At 38.8% G+C, this 21242-nt stretch overlaps 1 protein-coding gene across 5 annotated transcripts in view; it reads left to right on the top strand.

Moving 5' to 3' along the window:
- LOC127643319 (active breakpoint cluster region-related protein-like) overlaps nt 1–21242 on the top strand; it is a 212727-nt gene that overhangs the window by 60456 nt on the left and 131029 nt on the right. For 3 of the 5 annotated variants that reach the window (XM_052126007.1, XM_052126008.1, XM_052126012.1), the window contains exon 2: nt 17654–17832. In XM_052126007.1, coding sequence (XP_051981967.1) covers nt 17654–17832 — 179 coding nt within the window. Of the gene's footprint in view, nt 1–13395; nt 13508–15301; nt 15421–17653; nt 17833–21242 lie in introns of those variants that run through there. The other 2 variants (XM_052126011.1, XM_052126009.1) reach the window with 2 other exon arrangements.

The raw sequence follows: 21242 nt of genomic DNA, 5'->3' as shown, positions 1-21242 counted from the left end.
CTTTTTCACTGCACACCTTGCCGTTGGTGTCTCTAGGCACGATCATGATTTCAAGCTTGATTACCAACTGGCTCACTTCAGAAAATGTTGATTAAACAATATCAGTTTGATGGATTATGTTGACTTGATCTGCTTTTTTTGGAGCTTTTGTTTTGGTCACTATTCACATGCTTTGTATTGACCTACAGAGCTGAGAGATTCTTTTAAAAACTTATTTTGTGGGGGCCTTGGTAACTTGGCGAGTATTGATGCTGACTACCATCCCTGGAGTCGCGAGTTCGAATCCAGGGCGTGCTGAGTGACTCCAGCCAGATCATCTAAGCAATCAAATTGGCCCGGTTGCTAGGGAGGGTAGGGTCACATGGGGTAACCTTCTTGTGGTCTTTATTATGCTCTCGGTGGGGCGTGTGGATTGGGTTGTGCATGGATGCTGCGGAGAATAACGTGAAGTCTCCACACATGCTGTGGCTACGCTGTAATGCGTTCAACAAACCATGTGATAAGATGCGCAGATTGACGTCTCAGACGTGGAGGGAACTGAGATTCGTCCTCTGCCACCCGGATTTAGGCGAGTCACGTTGCCACCACAAGGATTTAGATCGCATTGGGAATCGGGATTTCAAATTAGAGAAAAGGGGAGAAAAAAAATCTTCTTTTGTGTTCTGCTGAAGAAAGAAAGTCATACACATCTGGGATGGCATAAGTGCGAGTAAATGATGAGAGTATTATTTTTGGGTGAACTATCCCTTTAATGATGTCCCCAAAGAGAAACTATGATCCCCTTTGTGCCCCCAATAACCCCTCACCAGATGAGACAGACACACACACACACACACACACACACACACACACACACACACACACACACACACACACACACACAATGATATTAATCCACCCCCCTTCAAACAAAAAAGATTCAGAAAGATATAGAGAGAGCGAGAGGACTGGCAAAGATGACGTAATTTCACACAGTTAAGAACAGAGTCACAGGACATCTATTTTTTTTTTCACAGCTCCTGAATAAGGCACTCCCCTTGGCTCATGCTGAGATCAGCATAGAGAGGCAGAAATGTGATCCCAGATCCCCTCTGAATTGTGTTTTTGGCCGTACAGCAGTGGGACTAATCAGCACCCTGCTCACAGCAAATTAGATTACAGCCTCTTTCCAAACACTGCACTGCCCGACTGGTCAGATAGATATGTCTACAGCTGCTTTTAACACACACACACACACACACACACACACACACACACACACACACACACACACACACACACACACACACACACAAACAAAAAGCTTTTTCATAGGCATGCGACAGCCCAACACTGTGTCACAGATCTTCCAATAACCAAAATGTAATTACATTCACTAAAATGCATTTCCAATGAACCAACATTTATATTTGCCACTTTAACATGGGTGATGTGCATGTGCATGACTGTTGCACATGCATGACATGTTGCTCATCTATCATCCTGTCAGAGTGGAATCGGTGTTATGAGATGCACATCAACGCAGTCTCTTCATCACAGCCGAGTAATGAGCCAAAACTCAGCATCCAGCCTCAAGCTCACTTTCAGCCATTTAAATTCCAACAAGAAACGGATTGCTTTAACCCTGTCAAACCTGTCAAATTCATCAAATTCATTGAGATTTTTTCTTGTATTTTTTTTTTTTACTTTAATATTCAGTTTCTTTCCTGTTCATTAGATTATATACACTGCAAAATCCTGTTTGTATTTAGGTTTTAATTTGAAGTTTGAAATCTGCCAATGGAGCAACATAAAATGCACTTAAAGATACACCCCTCCCCCCCCAGCTAGTCATGATTGTTTCCCATTAGGGCTGGGACGACGTCGACGCAAAAAATACGTTGATGCAAAATATGCGCGTCGATTCGTCAGACCCAAAACAAAGATGGCGGCGCCGGAGAGTAGTAGCAACACGAGTGGCTCCTCAGACTATCAGAAGTGCAAGGAACTCGTTCCTCTAAAAGTATGGGAATCTTTTAAATTAAAGGAAACAATTCCGTGATATGTCGTCTTTGCAAAATGGAGATGGCATTCCATTCTAGCACCACGGCAATGCACCAGCACCCACACACACACACACACACACATACACACACATTCATTATTCTTAAGGTGAAAGGAAAGTGTCAGAATGTAAGTTGTTATTTGCATGTGAATGAAGATGCTTTTTTCAGTAAGCTAGGCCTATGTTCAACATAAATGTTGAATTCTGATTATTTATTTTCATTATTTATTTTTTGTTGGAAAAGCACTTTCTGTATTAGCTTAAAGCCCCCAAGTTTACAATAGTAACTGTATGCTTTCAATAGCTCTAAGAAAGGGTGGCTGGGTGACCTTTTTATTTTTTTATTTAATGCTAGACATCAGAATGCATTATTTTGCTCTTGTACACTTTTACTTGAATTTTACTTTAGAATTTTGAGTTTAAGAAAAAGGTGAGTGGCAGAGTGTATTACTGTGTTGTTGTTATTTTTATGTGAATGAAGAATAAAAAGATGCACTTTTTTCAGTAAGCTAGGACTATGTGTTTTCAACATAAATGTTCAATTCTGTTGGTTCAGGAAGGACGCCATGACAGGCTGCTGGCTCCCACTGTCGCTGTTAATTGTTATTTATTTTTTGTTGGAAAAGCACTCTCTGTATTAGCTTAAAGCCCTCAAGTTTACATTGGTTACTGTATTCTTTCAATTGCTCTAAACAAGTATTTTGGGTGACCTTTTTATTTTTTTATTGAATTATAGACATCAAGTTGTTGTTGTTGTTATTTTAATCTGAAAGAAGAATTACAAGTAAGCTAGGCCTATGTGTTTTCAAGGTTTTATTGAATGCTACCTCTGACTAAGAATGCATTACTTTGCACTTGTATAGTCTTTTATTTTGGAATTTTAAGAGCAATAAACATATATTGCAATGTTAAGGAATTCATTTTTTTTTCATTCAGATATGTAAATCAACATGTATAAGTTGCTAATAGTCAATTAATGGGGAGATAATCGAATCGAAATCGAATCGGACTGGGAAAAAATGAATCGTTAGATTAATCGATGCATCGAAAAAATAATTGCTAGATTAATCGTTTAAAAAATAATCGTTTATCCCAGCCCTATTTCCCATAGTACGGTAGTAACTATGTCACACATCCATCGTTCGAACCACGTTCAACAAAATAGAGCTGTCGTTAATGACATTATGCAGGGGGGGTGGAGTAAAAACTTCTGGGAACATTTTATTATAACAGCTCATTTACACATACACCAGAAAGAAGTTTTAATGCAAGAAAGCATCTGAAGACATGAAATCAGCATGCATTGTGTAATGAGACAGATGCATTGCACTGTAGTAGATGTGTTTTATTCTACATCAGACTTCGGAGTTCCTCTGATGCACTTGAGCACATACGCACATGCACACTCTTCAAATGGGTCCGTTGTATTCAGAAGAGATCATCCCTATGCCCTATTCCCTTCAAAGTCTTTACCATCCAATGTGAGAGCAGTGGAGGGCTGAAAGATGTGGGGCTCCAAAACAATCATTTGGAACTCACATTTAAGTCATATTATTGAAAATTCAGTTTGATCTATTATGATTGTTCTGCCTATGAAGTGCACTATGGAGGCTTATTTATCCCATTTGGAATGCAGCCAAAAATGGCACTTGTTTGTTAACATGGAAACAGAAGCTGTGTTCTCCAACAGAAACTGCTTGTTCTTAACAGCCTTTATAAGCGCTTAAAAGGCTGCATTTACATTTGCATGACATTTCTTTCTGCAAAACTCAGAATAAGTCTTTTTTTAAATGCACGTAAACATGATCAAAAACTTTTGATTTTGACAGAATGAAAGATATATATGGAATAAAAGTTATAGAAGCCTCAGTGAAGTGAAATGATGTCCACACAGCAAAATATGGTGCTTCTAACCACAGGTAAATAGCTGTAGTTCCAACCACACAACTTTGCGATGCTGTTTGAGAATGTTCGTTGGAACTACTGTTTCGGGAAACAAAAAAATTGTTGAAATATGTTGGTAACGATGGAACTCACGACCATAGTTGACTAATGATGCTTTTAGGAAACGCAGCCTGGGTAAATTTGATCTTTTAACAATGTTTATATACACTGATCAGCCACAACATTAAATCCACTGACAGGTGAAGTGAATAACATTTATTATCTCATTACATTGGCACCTGTCAAGGGGTGGGATATGTTAGGCAGCAAGTGAACAGTCAGTTCTTGAATTTCATATGTTGGAAGCAGGAAAAATGGACAAGTGTAAGGATCTGTGCAACTTTGACAAGGGCCAAATTGTGATGGCTAAACGACTGATTCAGAGCATCTCCAAAAAGGCAAGTCTTGTGGGGTGTTCCCAGTATGCAGTGGTTAGGTCCAAGGAAGGACAACCGGTGAATAGGCGACAGGGTCATGAGTGCCCAAAGCTCACTGATGCACGTGGGGAGCGAAGGCTAGACCCACAAAAGAGCTACTGTAGCACAAATTGCTGAAAAACTTAATGCTGGCTATGATAGAAAAGTGTCAGTACACACAGTGCATTGCAGCTTGCTGCATATGGGACTGCGTAGCCGCATACCGGTCAGAGTGCCCATGCTGACCTCTGTCCACTGCCGAAAGCTCCTACAATGGGCACGTGAACATCAGAACTGGACCATGAATCAATGGAAGATGGTAAATCACTTTTTCTTTTAGGTCATGTGGACGGCCGGGTGCATGTGTGTCGTTTACCTGGGGAAGAGATGGCAGCAGAATGCACCATGGGAAGAAGGCAGGCCAGCGGAGGCAGTGTGATGCTCTGGGAAATGTTCTGCTGGGAAAACTTGGGTCCTGGCATTCATGTGGATGTTACTTTGACACGTGCCACCTACCCAAGTTTGTTGCAGACCACGTACACCCCCTTCATGGCAACAGTATTCCCTGATGGCAGTGGCCTTTTCAGCAGGATAATGTGCCCTGCCACACTGCAAAAATTGTTTAGGAATGGTTTGAGGAACATGACAAAGAGTTCAAGGTGTGAATTGGTCTCCAAATTCCCCAGATCTCAATCCGATTGATCATCTATCGGATGTGCCGGACCAACAAGTCCAATCCATGGAGGCCCCACCTCACAACTTAAAGGACTTAAAGGCTCTGCTGCTAGTGTCTTGGTGCCAGATACCACAGCATACCTTTAGAGGTCTTTAATAAATTCTGTAATAAAAAATATTTGTTAATTGGCGAAATAATTGTTAATTGTTTTTATCATACTTAATGCATTAACTAATGTTAACAAATTACATTTTTATTGTAGTGTTACTACAATTAGTGTAGCAGTTTGTTCTAGATTTTCACTATCAATATGTTTGTCTCCTCTCTGGTCCTCCTCCTTCCTGAAGACATTTAACAATTAGTCCTCCTGATTACATTAGCCAATCATTTCCCTGTAATAATGTCTTCTCCAGCAGATATGAGTTTACAGGGCAAAAAGGATTGAATTCACGAGTCTCCTTAGATACATATAGATGTTGACAGATGACACCATTCATTGCACTGATGAGCTGGATCTGGCAGGACTGAAGGGTTTGGAAGAGGTATTAAATAGAAACTTCAAGTGTACATCAGCAGGAGAGAGATAAAGGAGGAGCTAGTGAAGTCCGAGAGAGGGAGAGAGAGATGCACGTGGCCACTGTGTGTGTGTGTGTCAATCTGTTGTTACTTTTTCAGTTCAGAGTTTGTGTTAATTAAAGTCGTGTTGTTTGCTACAAGATCACAGATATTCCTAAACAAATGAGGGGTACAGTTGAGGTTCTCACAAGCATGTTTCTTATGTTTTCTACACTATGATATATGCTCATTTCACATAATTTTCATAGATTGTGTAGACATCCACACTGCTTTTCATGTAATAAGTGGTCCAAATTTGGTCAAAGGGACTACTTAATACTGTATTTCATGTTAAAATTAGGATTTCAACTCTTGACAAGCAGTTCTTTAGTTCAGGTGTTAAGGGTGCTTTCACACTAGCACTTTTGGTCTGTACCAAAGTTCGGTTAGTTTGGATGATGTGAATGCTGTTTTCCGAACTCAAGTGAGCATCTGTGAACTGCACCCAAGTCTGCTTAAAAAGTTTGACCTACTTCGTGGAAGTGAACCACTATGATGACGTATTATTCATGTCTTTTCAGGCTCCTGATCACAATTACTATTGTGTAATGCATTTCTCATACCTGCCTTTCTCCAAATAAATAGCTTTCAGAGCACTCACATTCTTCCCATCTTTTGAAACCGATCCACGGGCCTGGGTAGACAAACACTGACATTGTTTACATCATTCAATGCACCCATGGTATTGTCAAAAGTGTCATTCTGTGCATGTAAGTTCTGGTGGTAAATCCAAAGAGCTGACTACTTCATTAACACAGTGAAGCTGACGTCATCTTTAGGTGTTACCTATTTGCAGTGTGTGACAAGTAGGAGGGTGCGGCCGGGCCAAGAGGATGCATTCCTGGCGCTAAGTTGCCCAATCAGCAGGAGAGAGATAATGGAGGAGCTAGGGAAGTCAGAGAGAGGGAGAGAGAGATGCACGTGGCCATTGTGTGTGTCAATCTGTTGTTACCTTTTCAGTTCAGAGTTTGTTAATTAAAGTCTTGTTGTTTGCTACTCCGGTTCCCGTATCCTCCTTTCCCGAACTCTGATACGCTGGTGCCAAAACACGGGAAAGGAGGAAGCACTCACTGTCCAGGAGAACTCGCTGCCCGCTGGGGTGGGGGAGGACGAGCCCGCTGCCATCTGCCGGGAGATGGAGGTACCACTGCCGTCCGCAAGGAGGAAGTGCTGCAATCCACCAGGAAGCAGAGGAGCTGTTGCTGTCCGCCAGGGGATGGAGTCCGCTGGGAGGTGAAGGAACTGCTGCCATCTGCCAGCGGACGGAGGAGCAGCTGCTGGCCGCCAGGAGGTGGAGGAGCCCACTGTCATCCACCAGGGGGCGGAGGAGCAGCTGAGGACCGGGTGGGTGGCGTGCCTGTGGGAGCCGAAGAAGAGTGTTCTCTCTCTCTCTGTCTCTCCCGCTCTTTCTCACTCCCCTCTCCTTGTCCTACCCAGGTTCCCAGGAGGCAGGGAAGACCAGCCAGCGACGGAATGGCAGAAGACCGGAGGTTTCCCCAGCCTGAATCGGGTGGTATGTGTATGTGATGGAGAGGAGGGGCCGCCGAGAGGATGCTTGCCCAGCGCTGAGTTGCCCAATCAGCGAGAGAGAGATAAAGGAGGAGCCGGGGAAGCCAGAGAGAGAGAGAGAGAGACACACAGGCGGCCTCTCTGTGTGTGCGCTTGTGTCAATCTGTTGATAGGTTTTCAGTAACAAGTAGCAAACAAATCTTGTTGTTTGTTACGCCGGTTCCCATATCCTCCTTTTCCGAACGCTGTTACACAGTGATAAACAGCTGCCGCTTGTGCTCAATTTGGTGACAAAATCAGAAGGCGGTTCGGACCCAAATAATATGATGTGAACGGAGACCAGCAGGGGCAGGGGTTGGGTGGAGGAAAAAAGAACCCTGGTTCTAACCAAGCAATCGAACCAAGGATGAAAGCACCCTTATTCTGCCTGTTGGCAGCAACATTTATTATCCATGGATGACTAAGCGCAGCAGCCTGTTGATTAATGCATCCTGCTGGGAGGCATGGTGCTTTTCCAATGCATTCTATTTCAGGTGCATACTAATACTGGCCTAGTCTGACTTGAGTCAGAATTTAGATTTTCGGCATAGAGTCTAGTTAAAGTCACATTGTTGCTCATTCTGGCCAAGAACCATCCACTTCAATACAAAATAAATAGATAATCATTTAGCGTGTTTACATGCATGTTCTTACACCAATTATTCTTAATAAGCCGAAAATGTGTGTTGTCATGTAAACACATTAAACGGCATTCCTTTATCAGTGTAAGGTCATAAACAGTGCAAGACTAAACCTATCGACACGGGTCTATTTTTGCTCATTACGGCAATTCCTCAACCAGCATTCTTATTGGCTTATCCAATGTGCGCACATGTTGTGTGCACGAGTTGTTGTCAAAAGCAGAGAATAACTAGTTTATTTCAAATGTCACGTAAACGCAGATTTCTTGCTTTGCCGTATTTATGAAATAAGCTGATTTTTGGGAGTAATCAGCGTGTTTGTGTGCATGTAAATAGGCTCAATGCTACCGCACTGTCCTGCAACAAAGCGGTAGCTCATTCAAATGATTGCATAGTAGTCTCTACGAAATATTGTATGAAAATGTTTGTTGACATATTCTTAGTATCCGAAGTAATAAGTATTGACTTGCATAACTTTATAAACAAGGTGGATATGTTGTTTAATTGCGAAGTGCCTTTCAAAACACTCAATGATTTGATGCTATGAACCTCTTAAAGCACAAATTTAGTGACTAGTTCTTCGTCAGAGGAGCTCATTGTAGCAGCCTGGCTACATTTAAACAAAACTCTTGACAGAGAACACAGCCCCATCACCATCAATGGAGCAATGGTGGAGAGAATCAGCAGTTTCAAGTTCCTCGGTGTCCACATCATAGAGGAACTCACATGGTCCGTCCACACTGAGGCCATTGTGAAGAAGGCTCACCAGCACCTCTTGTTCCTGAGACGGCTGAGGAAGTTTGGAATGAACCACCACATCCTCACACGGTTCTACACCAGCACTGAGCAGAGAGAGCATCCTGACTGGCTACACCATTGACTGGTACGGCAACAGCACCGCCCTTAATCGCAAAGCTCTGCATAGGGTGGTGCGAACTGCCAGACACATTATCAGAGGTGAATGCTATGTTGCTCGGAACTGCACCCAAGATTTTCACCCACTGATGTGTATATGGTCGTGTGACAATAAAGTTATTTGATTTGATTTGAATTCCAAAAGTTTTATAGAAATGAACCAGCCAGATCTGTAGGCGTGCCATCTGAGACCAAGACTAATTCTGTTTCTGCTTGTCTGCTGTAATTTCAGATCGTCTTTCTCGTATTTTAGTCTTTCTGCTTCTTGTAAGGAACTCTCTCTGGTTCTTTGTTATTTTTCTGATTAATAACTTCCATTTAAGCCAACTAGGAATCAAAACTGAATATTTCTAGGAAGCTTTCAAGGAATCAAAACACATGTCTAGGAAACCTAGCTAAGAATCAAATGTTTTTAGGTTTATGTTTTCATATATTATCATATTCATTCCTGATCTCTGGACACTTTTCTGAAGTCACCCACACAGGTGCGCCAAAATAATCTTGACCCAAAGTAATTTTTTGTTGTTAATGAAATTGTTCCTGTAGCTCAGCTAGCATAGCTTGATGCTAATAGTCATGGGTTATAGGTTTGATTCCCAGTGCTCACACATACTAATCAAATTTATATATTGAATACACTATAAGTTACTTTGGATAAAAGGGTCCGTTGAATGAATAGCTTTTTAGAAGTCCTAAATTAGGAGTGAAGCTGTAAGAGACATTTCAAACTCTAATAAGAAACTATTTAGACACCAAAATGCCTATGAATATTTAAACACCTATTTTACAGATAATGCATATCTTTTTCACATAATTAGATCACTACATGTCACTATGTTTAAAAAGGTATTTATTTGTGTACGCCACTATAACTTGTGATTTCATGGTATGCTCCTTTTGTTTCTATTGTACGTTCATTTAGCTGTCACCTGTAAAGCCAACATCCCTATAAATAGAACTTTGTTTTGTATTCAGGAACCTCTTATTCTCATTCAGCCACTGACTGCAGAAAGAGGTTGTCATGGCAGCCTGGGCACTCACCATGGAAACTAGCTGCTGTTTGATAGCGATTGGGCTAAATGCTAGCTGGCTGGCTATAAGGAAAATCAGCATCCACTCTGGGCATTTGTGTGTAATTGACAGTAGCTGACGTGAGGTTCATCAGAAGAAGCCTTGAGCATTGGAGCATTGCGCAATCCACATGAACTTCTGATGCAACATCACAACTGATTACAATTTAATAATGGTGTAACCAGTAGTGTTTTTATTTATTTTGTCCTTTTATTGATAGGGATACTGGAGAAAGAACAGAAAATAGTGGTGAGAAAAGAGGGGACTTATTCTGTATGTGAAATGTTAAGTGCCAGACTTGAACTTGCATCAACCACACAAGCACCACAGCTCAATGTTTTACAGCATATGTGCTGACCATTAGACCACAGTACAGAGTTTTTAGTTTTGATCGACCAACCAAACCAAACCAACCTTAACTTGCTCAGCAAGAATCTCTTCAAACTGTTGTAGGCTAATGTCAGCAACACAGAGAATGCAGCATGCATTTGTGTTGCGTTATGGATTGCATTCATAACACAAAAGCTTGCATACTGTAGCTAGAAGTGTTCACATTCATGTTTCTTTTTACACAATACTGTCAATCCATTAAGATGCAAAATGCACTTGACACCGAGTGACAGTCTCAAGTAGGTCACAACAGCCCTCACGCACACAAACACACATCTGATTAATGGCACACATTTAATGTTCTTCTGAGTATTTTGTTTCATTGCATTCTGTGAGTTATGGATCATATTTCGTTCCAGTAGAAACTTTCTGGCTGTTTGTGAGTGCTGAGTGCACAGCATTAAATCAGAAGTGTGGCAGATTTAAACGTCCTCAGGGTCAATGTCTCTGCAGAAACTTTCCTCAGTTTGATTTATCGACTGAGTGGAGGCTACTTATATTATGAAGGAAGGAGGGAATATTTGCTCTCTGCTTGTTATCAGTGATTTATTCTTCAAGCAACCAAGCCCCCTGTCAATCAATTCATGCAACTGGAATATTTTTTTATATACAGTTTAGGCAGGATGAAGACCACATGTAAACTGGATGCATACATTTTTTTATATTATTATCGTAGGCTCACTCCGGCCCCCCTTGAAAAGAGAGCAGAGTGGCCTGGACCTGGCAGCAAAAAGATTGGAGACCCCTTTATTGTTTGTATATTATTTGTATAATTTATATATCTATATTCTACTTATTTGTATAATATCTAATCATAATAAACATGTATAGAAAAACTGAAATTATGCATAATAAATATAGTAAATATTATAAATTACAATGTAATGTTTTACATTTAATATTATTACATTATATTATTATTATATTGTTATATTATAATGTTGATTATTATTATTATTTATAATATATTATTATCATCAATACTGTAATAATTGAAACAATGATATTAATAAATAAATACATTATATATATATATATATATATATACACAGTACAAATAACAATTCCATAAAATATATATATTTAAATATAAGATTTCTATTATAAATAGTAATAATAAAAATGATTATAGTAATATTAATTATATATTAGTAATATATACATTACTATCATTATTTGTATTATTACAGTATTGATAATATTGCATTCATAATTGACAATGTAAAATAATTATTATTACTATATAATAAACATATATACTTTGTATAGTCAGTCTCTCTCTCTATATATATATATATATATATATATATATATATATATATATATATATATATATATATATACACACACACACCAGCCACTTTATTCTGTACACCATCTACTTATTCATGCGATTTATCTAATCAGCCAATCGTGTGGCAGCAGGTGATTATTTCTGTAACTGCTGATCTCCATGGATTTTCATGTGCAATATATATATATATATATATATATACTTATATTATTATGTTGGTGTACAGATGTAACAGCGTTGAAGAAGATGATAGTTTTCCTCCTCTATTCTGGTGAGTGTTTATATCCATATAAGCATGCGTGGACGCAGCATTGCAACAGCTGGCTGATCACATCACAGACACGGGGCAACAGCACCTGGACTCTCTTATCTTTATTCTGGAAGATTTAAATAACGCTATCCTCACCCGTGAACAGCCAAAATACAAACAACACATCACATGCCTCACCAGAGAAAGAAATATATTGGACAACTGCTACACCACTGTAAAGGATGCATATCACTCTGATACCAATCCTGAATGCAACGCTTGATATACGATTAAACGTTCTAAATTCGCTTATAATTTAATGCGATAGGAGGTGTATTTCTAGAGTTTTGCAGTAGTTAAAATGCTCATTAAGGTGATTGAAATGGTTTATTCGCCAAACGCTGATGTGTTTTCACTATTCGCGCATGTGCTATTGGTGTCCGATAGCTTGATGTGACTTTCTCACCGAAAGGTCCCACCTTGGCACACAATTCTTTGAACATAGCGCTTGTCATTAAGAAGTGTTTAACCCACAGCTGGTCGATGAAGTGGGTCTTCACAATCCGCCAGTACAGTTTTGAGAGCGGGCGCTCCTTGGTATGCAGAGACTGGCTTGAGATTTCAGCCCACATTTTATCAGATATTACACTTATTCTGCGGTGTCTCGTGGATGCATTTAATAAAATGAGATACTTGCTCCAATCTTGCAAATAAAACTGTCCCCAAAGCAGAGAGGTCATTCAGCTGCTCCATCATGACAAGGCAGCTCCCTCATGAGAATGCACATAACGCAGTGGATGGAAACCTATTTTTAATTGGCTTAATTATTAAATAAATTATTATTTTAGTCAAATTTTTTAGAAGCGTGTTTAAAAAATGCTAAACATTTTGATGGTTCCCAGCTAGTGTTGATGTAATGTGTTTCATCACAGCTGTTTCTTACAGCACCAGACTGTTGACTTTTACAACTTGCTGCAGTTATGGAAAGCAGGATAGTAAACAACTATTATGAAGTTGTTACCATTTCCACATGAACATTTCTCCTTGTCTGGTGGAAAATGGCTTAAAATCCAATTTTACAGACCGATACACCCACAAACCACTCAAGAAACAGGATGTGCGCCCTATATAATTTTCCTAGGAGAAAAGTCTGTTGAAGAAGTCAGTTTGCGGTGTCCTTGGTCTTGTAATGTCTGAGAAATGGCTTTTAAAACTGTTGCCAACGAAATATGAATATCAGATGTCAACCCCATCACACTGTTTAACAAATAACAACAACATGAATAACTGGGACAGAAATGTATCATGGCTAGTTGCTTATAGATTTGTAATCTTCTATATTATACTATAACCAGCTGAACCAAACAAATGTGTCCCTACTCACATAGTGTTGTCAATAGAATACACCATTGATCTTTTGTGCATTAGTGTGTATGCGGTGTAGGGCGCACCATATTTCACATGCAGCCTGGCCTCCTGTTACTTTGAATTCTATTTCCATATATTTTAATACAACATTTTCAAAGGTTCCTACTTGCTACTTCCGTGTGTGTGTGTGTGTGTGTGTGTGTGTGTGTGTGTGTGTGTTTGTGATGGTCCTCTGATAAGATGTAGTTGTGTTGGTTCTCTGTGCCAGGATAGCATCCACATGGCATTCTTCTTCGAAGCGGTGTGTGTCCTCCGATCCATAATTTCACCCCACGGTAAGACTGATAAAGTGTGTGTGTTTGTGACAGGGAGTGTGTGTTTAAAGTGTATAGTGCTGTGCTTATAGGAAACATTCTCTCAGCTCTCTGTATGGGCGAGTGTAACCATGTGACTTCATAGGATCAGAGTATTTTCTTTCATTGACTTCGATGTCCCATGTAGTTTAGCTTAAGTGCTTAAACTGATTTTATTTCTTGATCTACAAGCTACACAAGTGACATCTTTGTAAATCTCTTTAAAACATCTTATACCATCAGATTTATATAGGATTTTCCCTCCCAACAGATCCGTTGCTACATAAACTATCCGAGTAGATAAAATTGGCTACAGTATTTCTGCGGCAAAGCTTCACTTCAGGTTGACCGATGTAGCAATTGATTCTTTTCCTATGTACACAATACATTAAGTAGGCATCAAGGTCAAACAGGACAGTGCGCTGTGTGTTTGCAGCTTCATGAGTGTGTTATAGTGTGTTTTTCAAAGCAGGAAGTAAAGATTAGCCTTTGATTATATTGTTCTTGGTGTTTAGTCCTACACACGTACACACTCATGCATGGTTGTAAATATTCGCACACACAGTTTGATAAGCTCTTCCTTTTTCTCATAGCACACAGTGGCACTGTGTTGTAGTGTGACAGTTAAAACACAGATTCCATGATAAATATTTGCAAATATAGATCATGTTTACACCTGTTAGTAAGAACCGTCTTGGGTGATCTGATAACAAGTGGTGAGGACATATTCACATAGCATGGGGGGGATAGTAAACATTCAACTTACATTTGTATGTAAGTTTGCTTTTGTATGTAATTAACGGAATTTTTATTTTGTTAATTGCTACATTTTTCATTATTTACAATTGTTTTGTCAGACCAAAACTCGGCCAGGTAACTCTGTCCCTACTGCTATTACGTACAGCAAGACTGCAAGCGCTGAATGCATGAAATGTTACTCTCATGAGCCTAAAGTACACACAACACAGTAGCAATTTTTGATTTACTTGGAGTTAGTCAATTAATTCAGTCAGCTCCATCAGATTCATAAGTCTATTTGATTCACTAAAAAGAGCCGGCTCAAAAGAGTCATGTATTTGTGAATCAGATTAAACCGACACTTGTTATGTCTCGCGTTGTTGATTCAAAAGTTCTGGCTCAAAAAACGAATTTGTTTGGGAATCGGTCTACTGGTAGTGCTTTGTTTCATCTCGCGCTGTAGATTCAGTAGCAGATGGGATGGGCATTCATCAATAATTTGTTATTCGAATATTTAAGCTCATAAAAAAGGAATATTCAAATATTCTATTATTTAAATGAAGGTAATTAATGAGAAAGAGACGTTGTAAAATAATTATTTTAGTCATAAAGGTTGCATCACCATTAAAAAACAAGCTTCTAATTATATTCAAAACAAGCTTATATCATGTCCTGTGTTTATTTATTTTTATATTTAAACAAGCAATGGGTGAGAAAAAAGAATAGAATGAAAGCATTTAAGCTCAGACAATGTGATGAAAAAGAAACCGCTAATGAAGTAGACAGACATAGTAAACATACAGAATGAATATAAACACTCGGCATAATAGTTATCATGTTTATATTGTATCTCATGTCATGTTTTTGTTGTGAAAAACCACGTATATACTGAGCACGTATATCCATGTGCTCAGTAAACTATACTCATTTATACACACCAGTATATACGCCAGACTATGCTCATTTATACACAGTGATGGAATGTCCCTTACCTCCGCTAGCATAGTCTTTCTTGGATACCATGTTTATTGTTTACAGAAGTGTCAGCGGGGATTACGATGCTATGTGGACGCTGTTTGTGACGAGCTGCACATATACGAGAGTGAAGTGTACACCGCTTATCCAGTACATTTAAACAGGAACACCACTTTCTCACAGTAAGCCACATTCTCACAATAACCTGCTTTTCTGGTGTCCATCTGAACGTACTGACAGAACCGTTTGCTCAACAAATGTGATCCACTTGTGTCCACACTCAACAGCGCCACCCAGTGCATTCTGTTATAACTGCCAGTTTTAGTTTGTGTGTTCAGGATTTAACATGCATCTCACCATATATATGGCCAGCAAAGCAAAAATAGTATTTTTGCTATTCGAATAATTATTGCAGAACTAATATTTATCGTGCACATCCCTAATAGTATTTTAGTCCTGTTTTCTGTTCCCATCACCAGAAGAATGAACGTTCAAGAACCGTTAATGAAACCGAACGCCATGAATATCATTCGGCTTTTATTATAATACAATGATTACCAAAGAATTTGTATATGTGGTTGTGGGTAATTAAAACTTACGCGCACATCGACTCTAAAACCAAGAATTGTATTCAATTCATCCCGATGTTATGAACATTGATTTCATTTTGCATTTAGATGTACTGCTAATGGTATGTGCCCACTGGTGCGGAAGAAATCGACTTAGACCCGCTCACCACCAGAGAGCTGCCAATTCAGGATGCGTTTGCGTTGATTTATTAAACTTTTGCTTACAAAATTGTCCCAATGAATGCATGCAATCATCATTTGAAGTCTGAATTAAACATAATGATGTGAGTAAAACACTGAATCCACCTTTACTACAAATTTGCCCGCATTTGGTGCTTGCCGGGTTTTCATTTCGGACCCTGCTTAATTGTAAGGAAAATTATGTCACAATGTAGAAAATATTAACGGTCCTAAAAATAGACATCAAGTATATACTAGTAAACCTTTCTTTTAATTGTGAGGAGAAATATGACACTGACAACTTGACTAGTTCCATGAGATTTAAATATGACTGTAGCAATACAAGGATGTGGGTTTGATTCCCAGGAATCATACAGTGTATGTTTAGAATCCAGTTTTGCATAAAAGTGTCTACAAAATACAATTACTAAAATGTCAATGTAAATTAATACACAAACATGGATCATACCTGTTAAGGACGATTAATACTTTAGCATTGAGCCTATGCCGTAGCCTGACATGCACCTCTCTAAAAATTAACAACGTGTCACGTCGGTGCAGACCATAACAACTGTGATTGGTCCACTTTGTAATCAGATACCGTCCTCCAGGATGACAAAAAGATATCTGAGGGAGTGTCACATTTTCTCCAAGATTTTAAGATCTATGCATCATATCTTTCTTCCTGCATGAGATGTTAGGCAGAATGTTATTAAATAACATTTTCAGTCCCCATTCACTTTCATTGTATGGAAAAATTTGCAATGATAGTGAAATATGACAGGCTAACATTCTACCTAAATAATAGGATATTTAAATAATGCTAAATAATATTTTTGTAATGCCTCGTGTCATTTCGGTTTGTGTTTTCAGGGTTCAGTTTCAAGGGACAGATGGACTGACATTTTTCAGAGTGTGTTCTCTGTGTGTGTTCTCTCTGTGTGTGTGTGTGTGTGTGTGTGTGTGTGTGTGTGTGTGTGTGTGTGTGTGTGTCTGTTTTTTCAAGGGGAAAGGAATGTATGTTTGAGGCATTTCATCTGTTCTTATTCTGGTTATCTATCTGGTAGTCACATTAACAACCTTACGGACAGCCGGGCTTTCAAAACACTTCCAAGTACTCATGTACTCGTGCCTATACCTAGGATCCTTGTGCAAATTGTGTTCAAGTTGCAGAGTTAAAGTTGCGGCATTGCATGGTCATGACATGAGTTGAAAGATTGCATCTAGTGCAATCTACCAGTGTTGAGTATTTAAACATTGATGCTGGTGTTATTCCTTGCACCATTGACTTTTACTTTACACACAATTTTGGTTTATTTTACAAACTGAGGGATGCTGCCATTAGAGCTTGTGTTTAGCTTAGAAGATTCCTTTAAGGTATATGTCTATAAATGTCCACTAGTTTCTGCTTTATTCCTGGAACAAATGCAGATCTTTGATATTTTGCTTTCATACTCATTGCATAGTCAGCCACAAACAGCCTGTGTAATGGTTCATTACAGAATCTCAAAGAAACCCAATCATTTCCCAACTACTCCCCATCCTACCTTGCAGAGGCTGTCAATCATATCCTTATGCTCCGCCTACTTTCCTGCCCGCAGATAGGCTATGAAACACACTCAAACCCATTTCAAACCCTTACTTTTTCTGTCTGTTTTTCCTGTAGATTTGAACTACAACACTGATGGCTATGAGGGGGAAGTGGCAGAGGACAGGAAGTCTCAAGATGGCTCGGAGACCATGCCCTTCATAGATGAGTCTCCCACAATGTCCCCTCATCTCTGTGCACGAGCACAGGACGGAGAGGCTGTGTCGCCCACTCCACCTGAAGGGCTTCCACCTGGGGTACTACTGCATGTTTACGTGTGTGTGTGTGTGTGTGTGTGTGTGTGTGTGTGTGTGTGTGTGTGTGTGTGTGTGTTTGTGTTTGTGTGTGTTTCATTAAAGAAAGAAGAATTATGGGATTCTTTCAACAGCTGTTGATCAAAATGATCTGATGACCTAAACACAGCTGTTTGAAAGAAAGCATCAAAAACCTGTGGACTATATTGCACATTTACATTGTGAATCGATGAAATCCATCTTAAGCCCTGTTTGGATGAGGTTTGTTTTATAAACTTAATTTGTCTGTTTTTATAGATGTGAGCATGATAGAACTTTGAACACATTTAATACATATATTAAATATAAATATAAAAATATTTTTTAATAATTAATTTATTGATTTAATAATTTTATAATAAACCCACTGAAATAAACAAGACTTATCTGTGAATTACATCAGTACTCTATGTTTGATATCAGTCAAATGCTGACCAATAAAATAAAGAATAAATAAAATACAATAAATAGCATTAAATAGTATTGAAAGAAGGAAGCAGGAAGATGATTGCCTCACATAAGTATAATCTTATTCTTAACAGTATTTCATGTAGGTCAAAATACATGAGGAGAAACATTGAAAATTCAGAATGAGCAATCACGGACATTAGCATTTATTCTCTGAGGACCCTTGAGTGAAATGAAAAACAGAAGGTAATTTGTGTAAGAAGAAATATATACTTGCCAGATTCAGACAGGAATAAAATCACAAAGTATGTCTGTGCAACACAAATTTTCCTGACCTCAGGGAAAACTAGTCCTGTCCAAATAGGGTGTTAAGCCCTATTGATGAGTTGAAACGTTGAAATGTCTGTAAAAGTACATTTTCATATATTTTGTATGTAACTAAATCTTGTTTATTAGGACATATTTAAAATGTCAATACTCTGAATACTGGCTGGCAATTCTGGAAACAGTCCCACTAGTAAAATATGTACATGTTTATATAAAATAGCATGTCAACTAACCAAAATTTTATTCTCGGCTGGATCAAATCTCTCTTCAAAATACAAACGTTCATCGGAGTCCCGCTCTTCTTCTGAGGAAAATTGTAACCCTTCGTCACTATACAGGAGTTTTCTCACTTGTGTATCGTTCGATCTTCCAAATGAACTTTGTTTTTAAGGCACAGTCGGGGGTGTTTACCATTTGCATTGATCGCCTCAGCACATTACCGTATGAATGGCGCCCCCTGCCCGTGGGTGTGATCACATTAGGGACAATTAGCTGAGCCAGTAAAAACTGTACATCGCTTTGTTTCATACAGATTACACTGCAAGAGAATATTTGTTTTACATTTGAATTGTTTTATTTAAAAGTGGACATTTTAATCTTTCTTTAGACATATGTTTCATGTTTGTGTGATAAGTATTCGCAGAGTTTTAGTTCATTTTTGTGACGTGTTTCAGAAATATGCTCGTGAACACAGAGACGTCTGATAGCTCACCCTTTTTATTTTCTTTATTTTACAAAAGCACAAGATTTTCTTGTTATTGTGAGTGTACACAAATAAAAGTAGACACTTTATAGTCTCTAAGGATGTCTTACACTTATCTCTATGCTCCAAAATGCCGGAGAATTGTATGTTGTTTCCGCTGTAATTCCGCAGGCCCGTCCGTCGACCCCAGAGAGTTAAGGTCAATGGATTCCATGGTCATGGAATTCAAATAAAAAGGTTATTCTGGATGATTACAAACTTCTCACACTGTGAATTCAGCAACAGTAGGACAAAAATTCTGCTGCTAAATTGGGTCTGTGCTTTCTGAAATTCTAATCACTGCCCCCTGTAGCCGAAGCTGGAAGTCTTGCTGAATAAATGTACATATGTGATCTCCTTTTCCCGGTAAAATGTCCACAGAGTGGCGCCAAAAGAGAGTTGTATTTTTTATTTGCCAGTAGGGCTTTCTATGTAACGCATTAATTCAGTGCGATTAATTATTTTAAAATAATTATGTAATTTATCATGCCCCCAGACCATAATAAGGGTTTTTCCTACCATCACAGCAGTTTAAGCTTGAAGAACTGTACCACATTCATGTTTATACGATTGTTAGTCAGCAGGGGGCAGTAAGCACAACTCCAGCTTTGAAGGCAACAAACCATACTTGGCATCAGCAGACAGCAGATAAGGTGAGGACACGTCCTTGTGTTCAAACACAGTTGCATGGAGCACAACAATGAATACAGGGGTCTCGAGAGTTGTTTTTTGTAAGTTTCAAACTATGTTAAACTTGACAGTATGCTCAAAACGCTGTGTTTATTACAAAACGCTACCAAAGATGCATCCGTAGAAAAGCTCTTATAATATAAAACCAATTCAATTGAAAAATTAATTGCTGTGGACTGTAGACCAATAATAGGCTTAAGTTCAATGATATGGAAAAAAACAATATAGGCCTATTGTCTTCTAAAGACACTTTTTGTATTGTCTATCAATCCTTTTCTCATCTACTACTGTATCCACAGAAGATTCTGTGGATATTAGGCCTGACACGATGATTACGTTATTGACCTATCGTACAATATATAGAAATGATCTTGATAATTTTTGCTGACCTCGATATTGACCATTGTGTTTACATGTGCGTTTGTTTAGACAAGAATGAATGTTACCAACATTTTAGCCAGTCGCGCTGCGTCTGTGCTCTTGTCTGCTCTCTGTGTCGGAGGTGGGGCTCAGGCAGCTCCTCCACACACACAGAGCGGACAGCGACAGGAGAAGGTTACGTGTTACTCGAGGCTAATAGGTGTTTTAAAAGGTGTTTTTCCCGACTACTGCATAATTCCATCCAGAAAGTTTGGAAGAATAAGTCCAAATGGACTTGGCTTCAAAGCTGCATTCCACAGCTACAGTGTGGGGACATTTTGGCTTTAAGCCGTGAATGAGCCAGTATGTCAACTTTGTTTAAAAACAGTGGCAACGAAAAGTAGCAATACAACTAACCTAAAAGCTAATCTAAATCATTCCAATTCCAATGTCTGTATATTCTTAAGAATTAAAGTTAAAGTTTATTGCTCTTTGAAAGGGTGTACTTGCATCATTATGCTATTATACTATCATTATATCAGTGGCATAAAATGTTGTATTCGCATATATTATTGTTTATCGCAATTATTTATGGGGTAATGTATCGTCCAACAAAAGTAGTTATCGTTACAGGCCTAATGGATATGAAGATTACTTATTTTAGAAGTAGCTTTATGCTTTCTCTCAGTCGTGGTGTATCAATGTTTGGTTGGATCTGTTGTTTTGCCAGCTTATGTTTATAATGGCTGATTTTAATGGCTGTGTGCTTGAGTGAGGAGTGCAGTTTGAGGTTGTTTTAATGTAAGATCACTGGAGCTGCACATAGAATGAGATTGAGTAGGAGGAG

Source organism: Xyrauchen texanus, chromosome 4 (genome assembly GCF_025860055.1).
Source record: "Xyrauchen texanus isolate HMW12.3.18 chromosome 4, RBS_HiC_50CHRs, whole genome shotgun sequence".
Classification (NCBI taxonomy): domain Eukaryota; kingdom Metazoa; phylum Chordata; class Actinopteri; order Cypriniformes; family Catostomidae; genus Xyrauchen; species Xyrauchen texanus.
The sequence above is the reverse complement of the archived record's forward strand: the minus strand, read 5'-3'. Positions and strand labels throughout refer to the sequence as shown.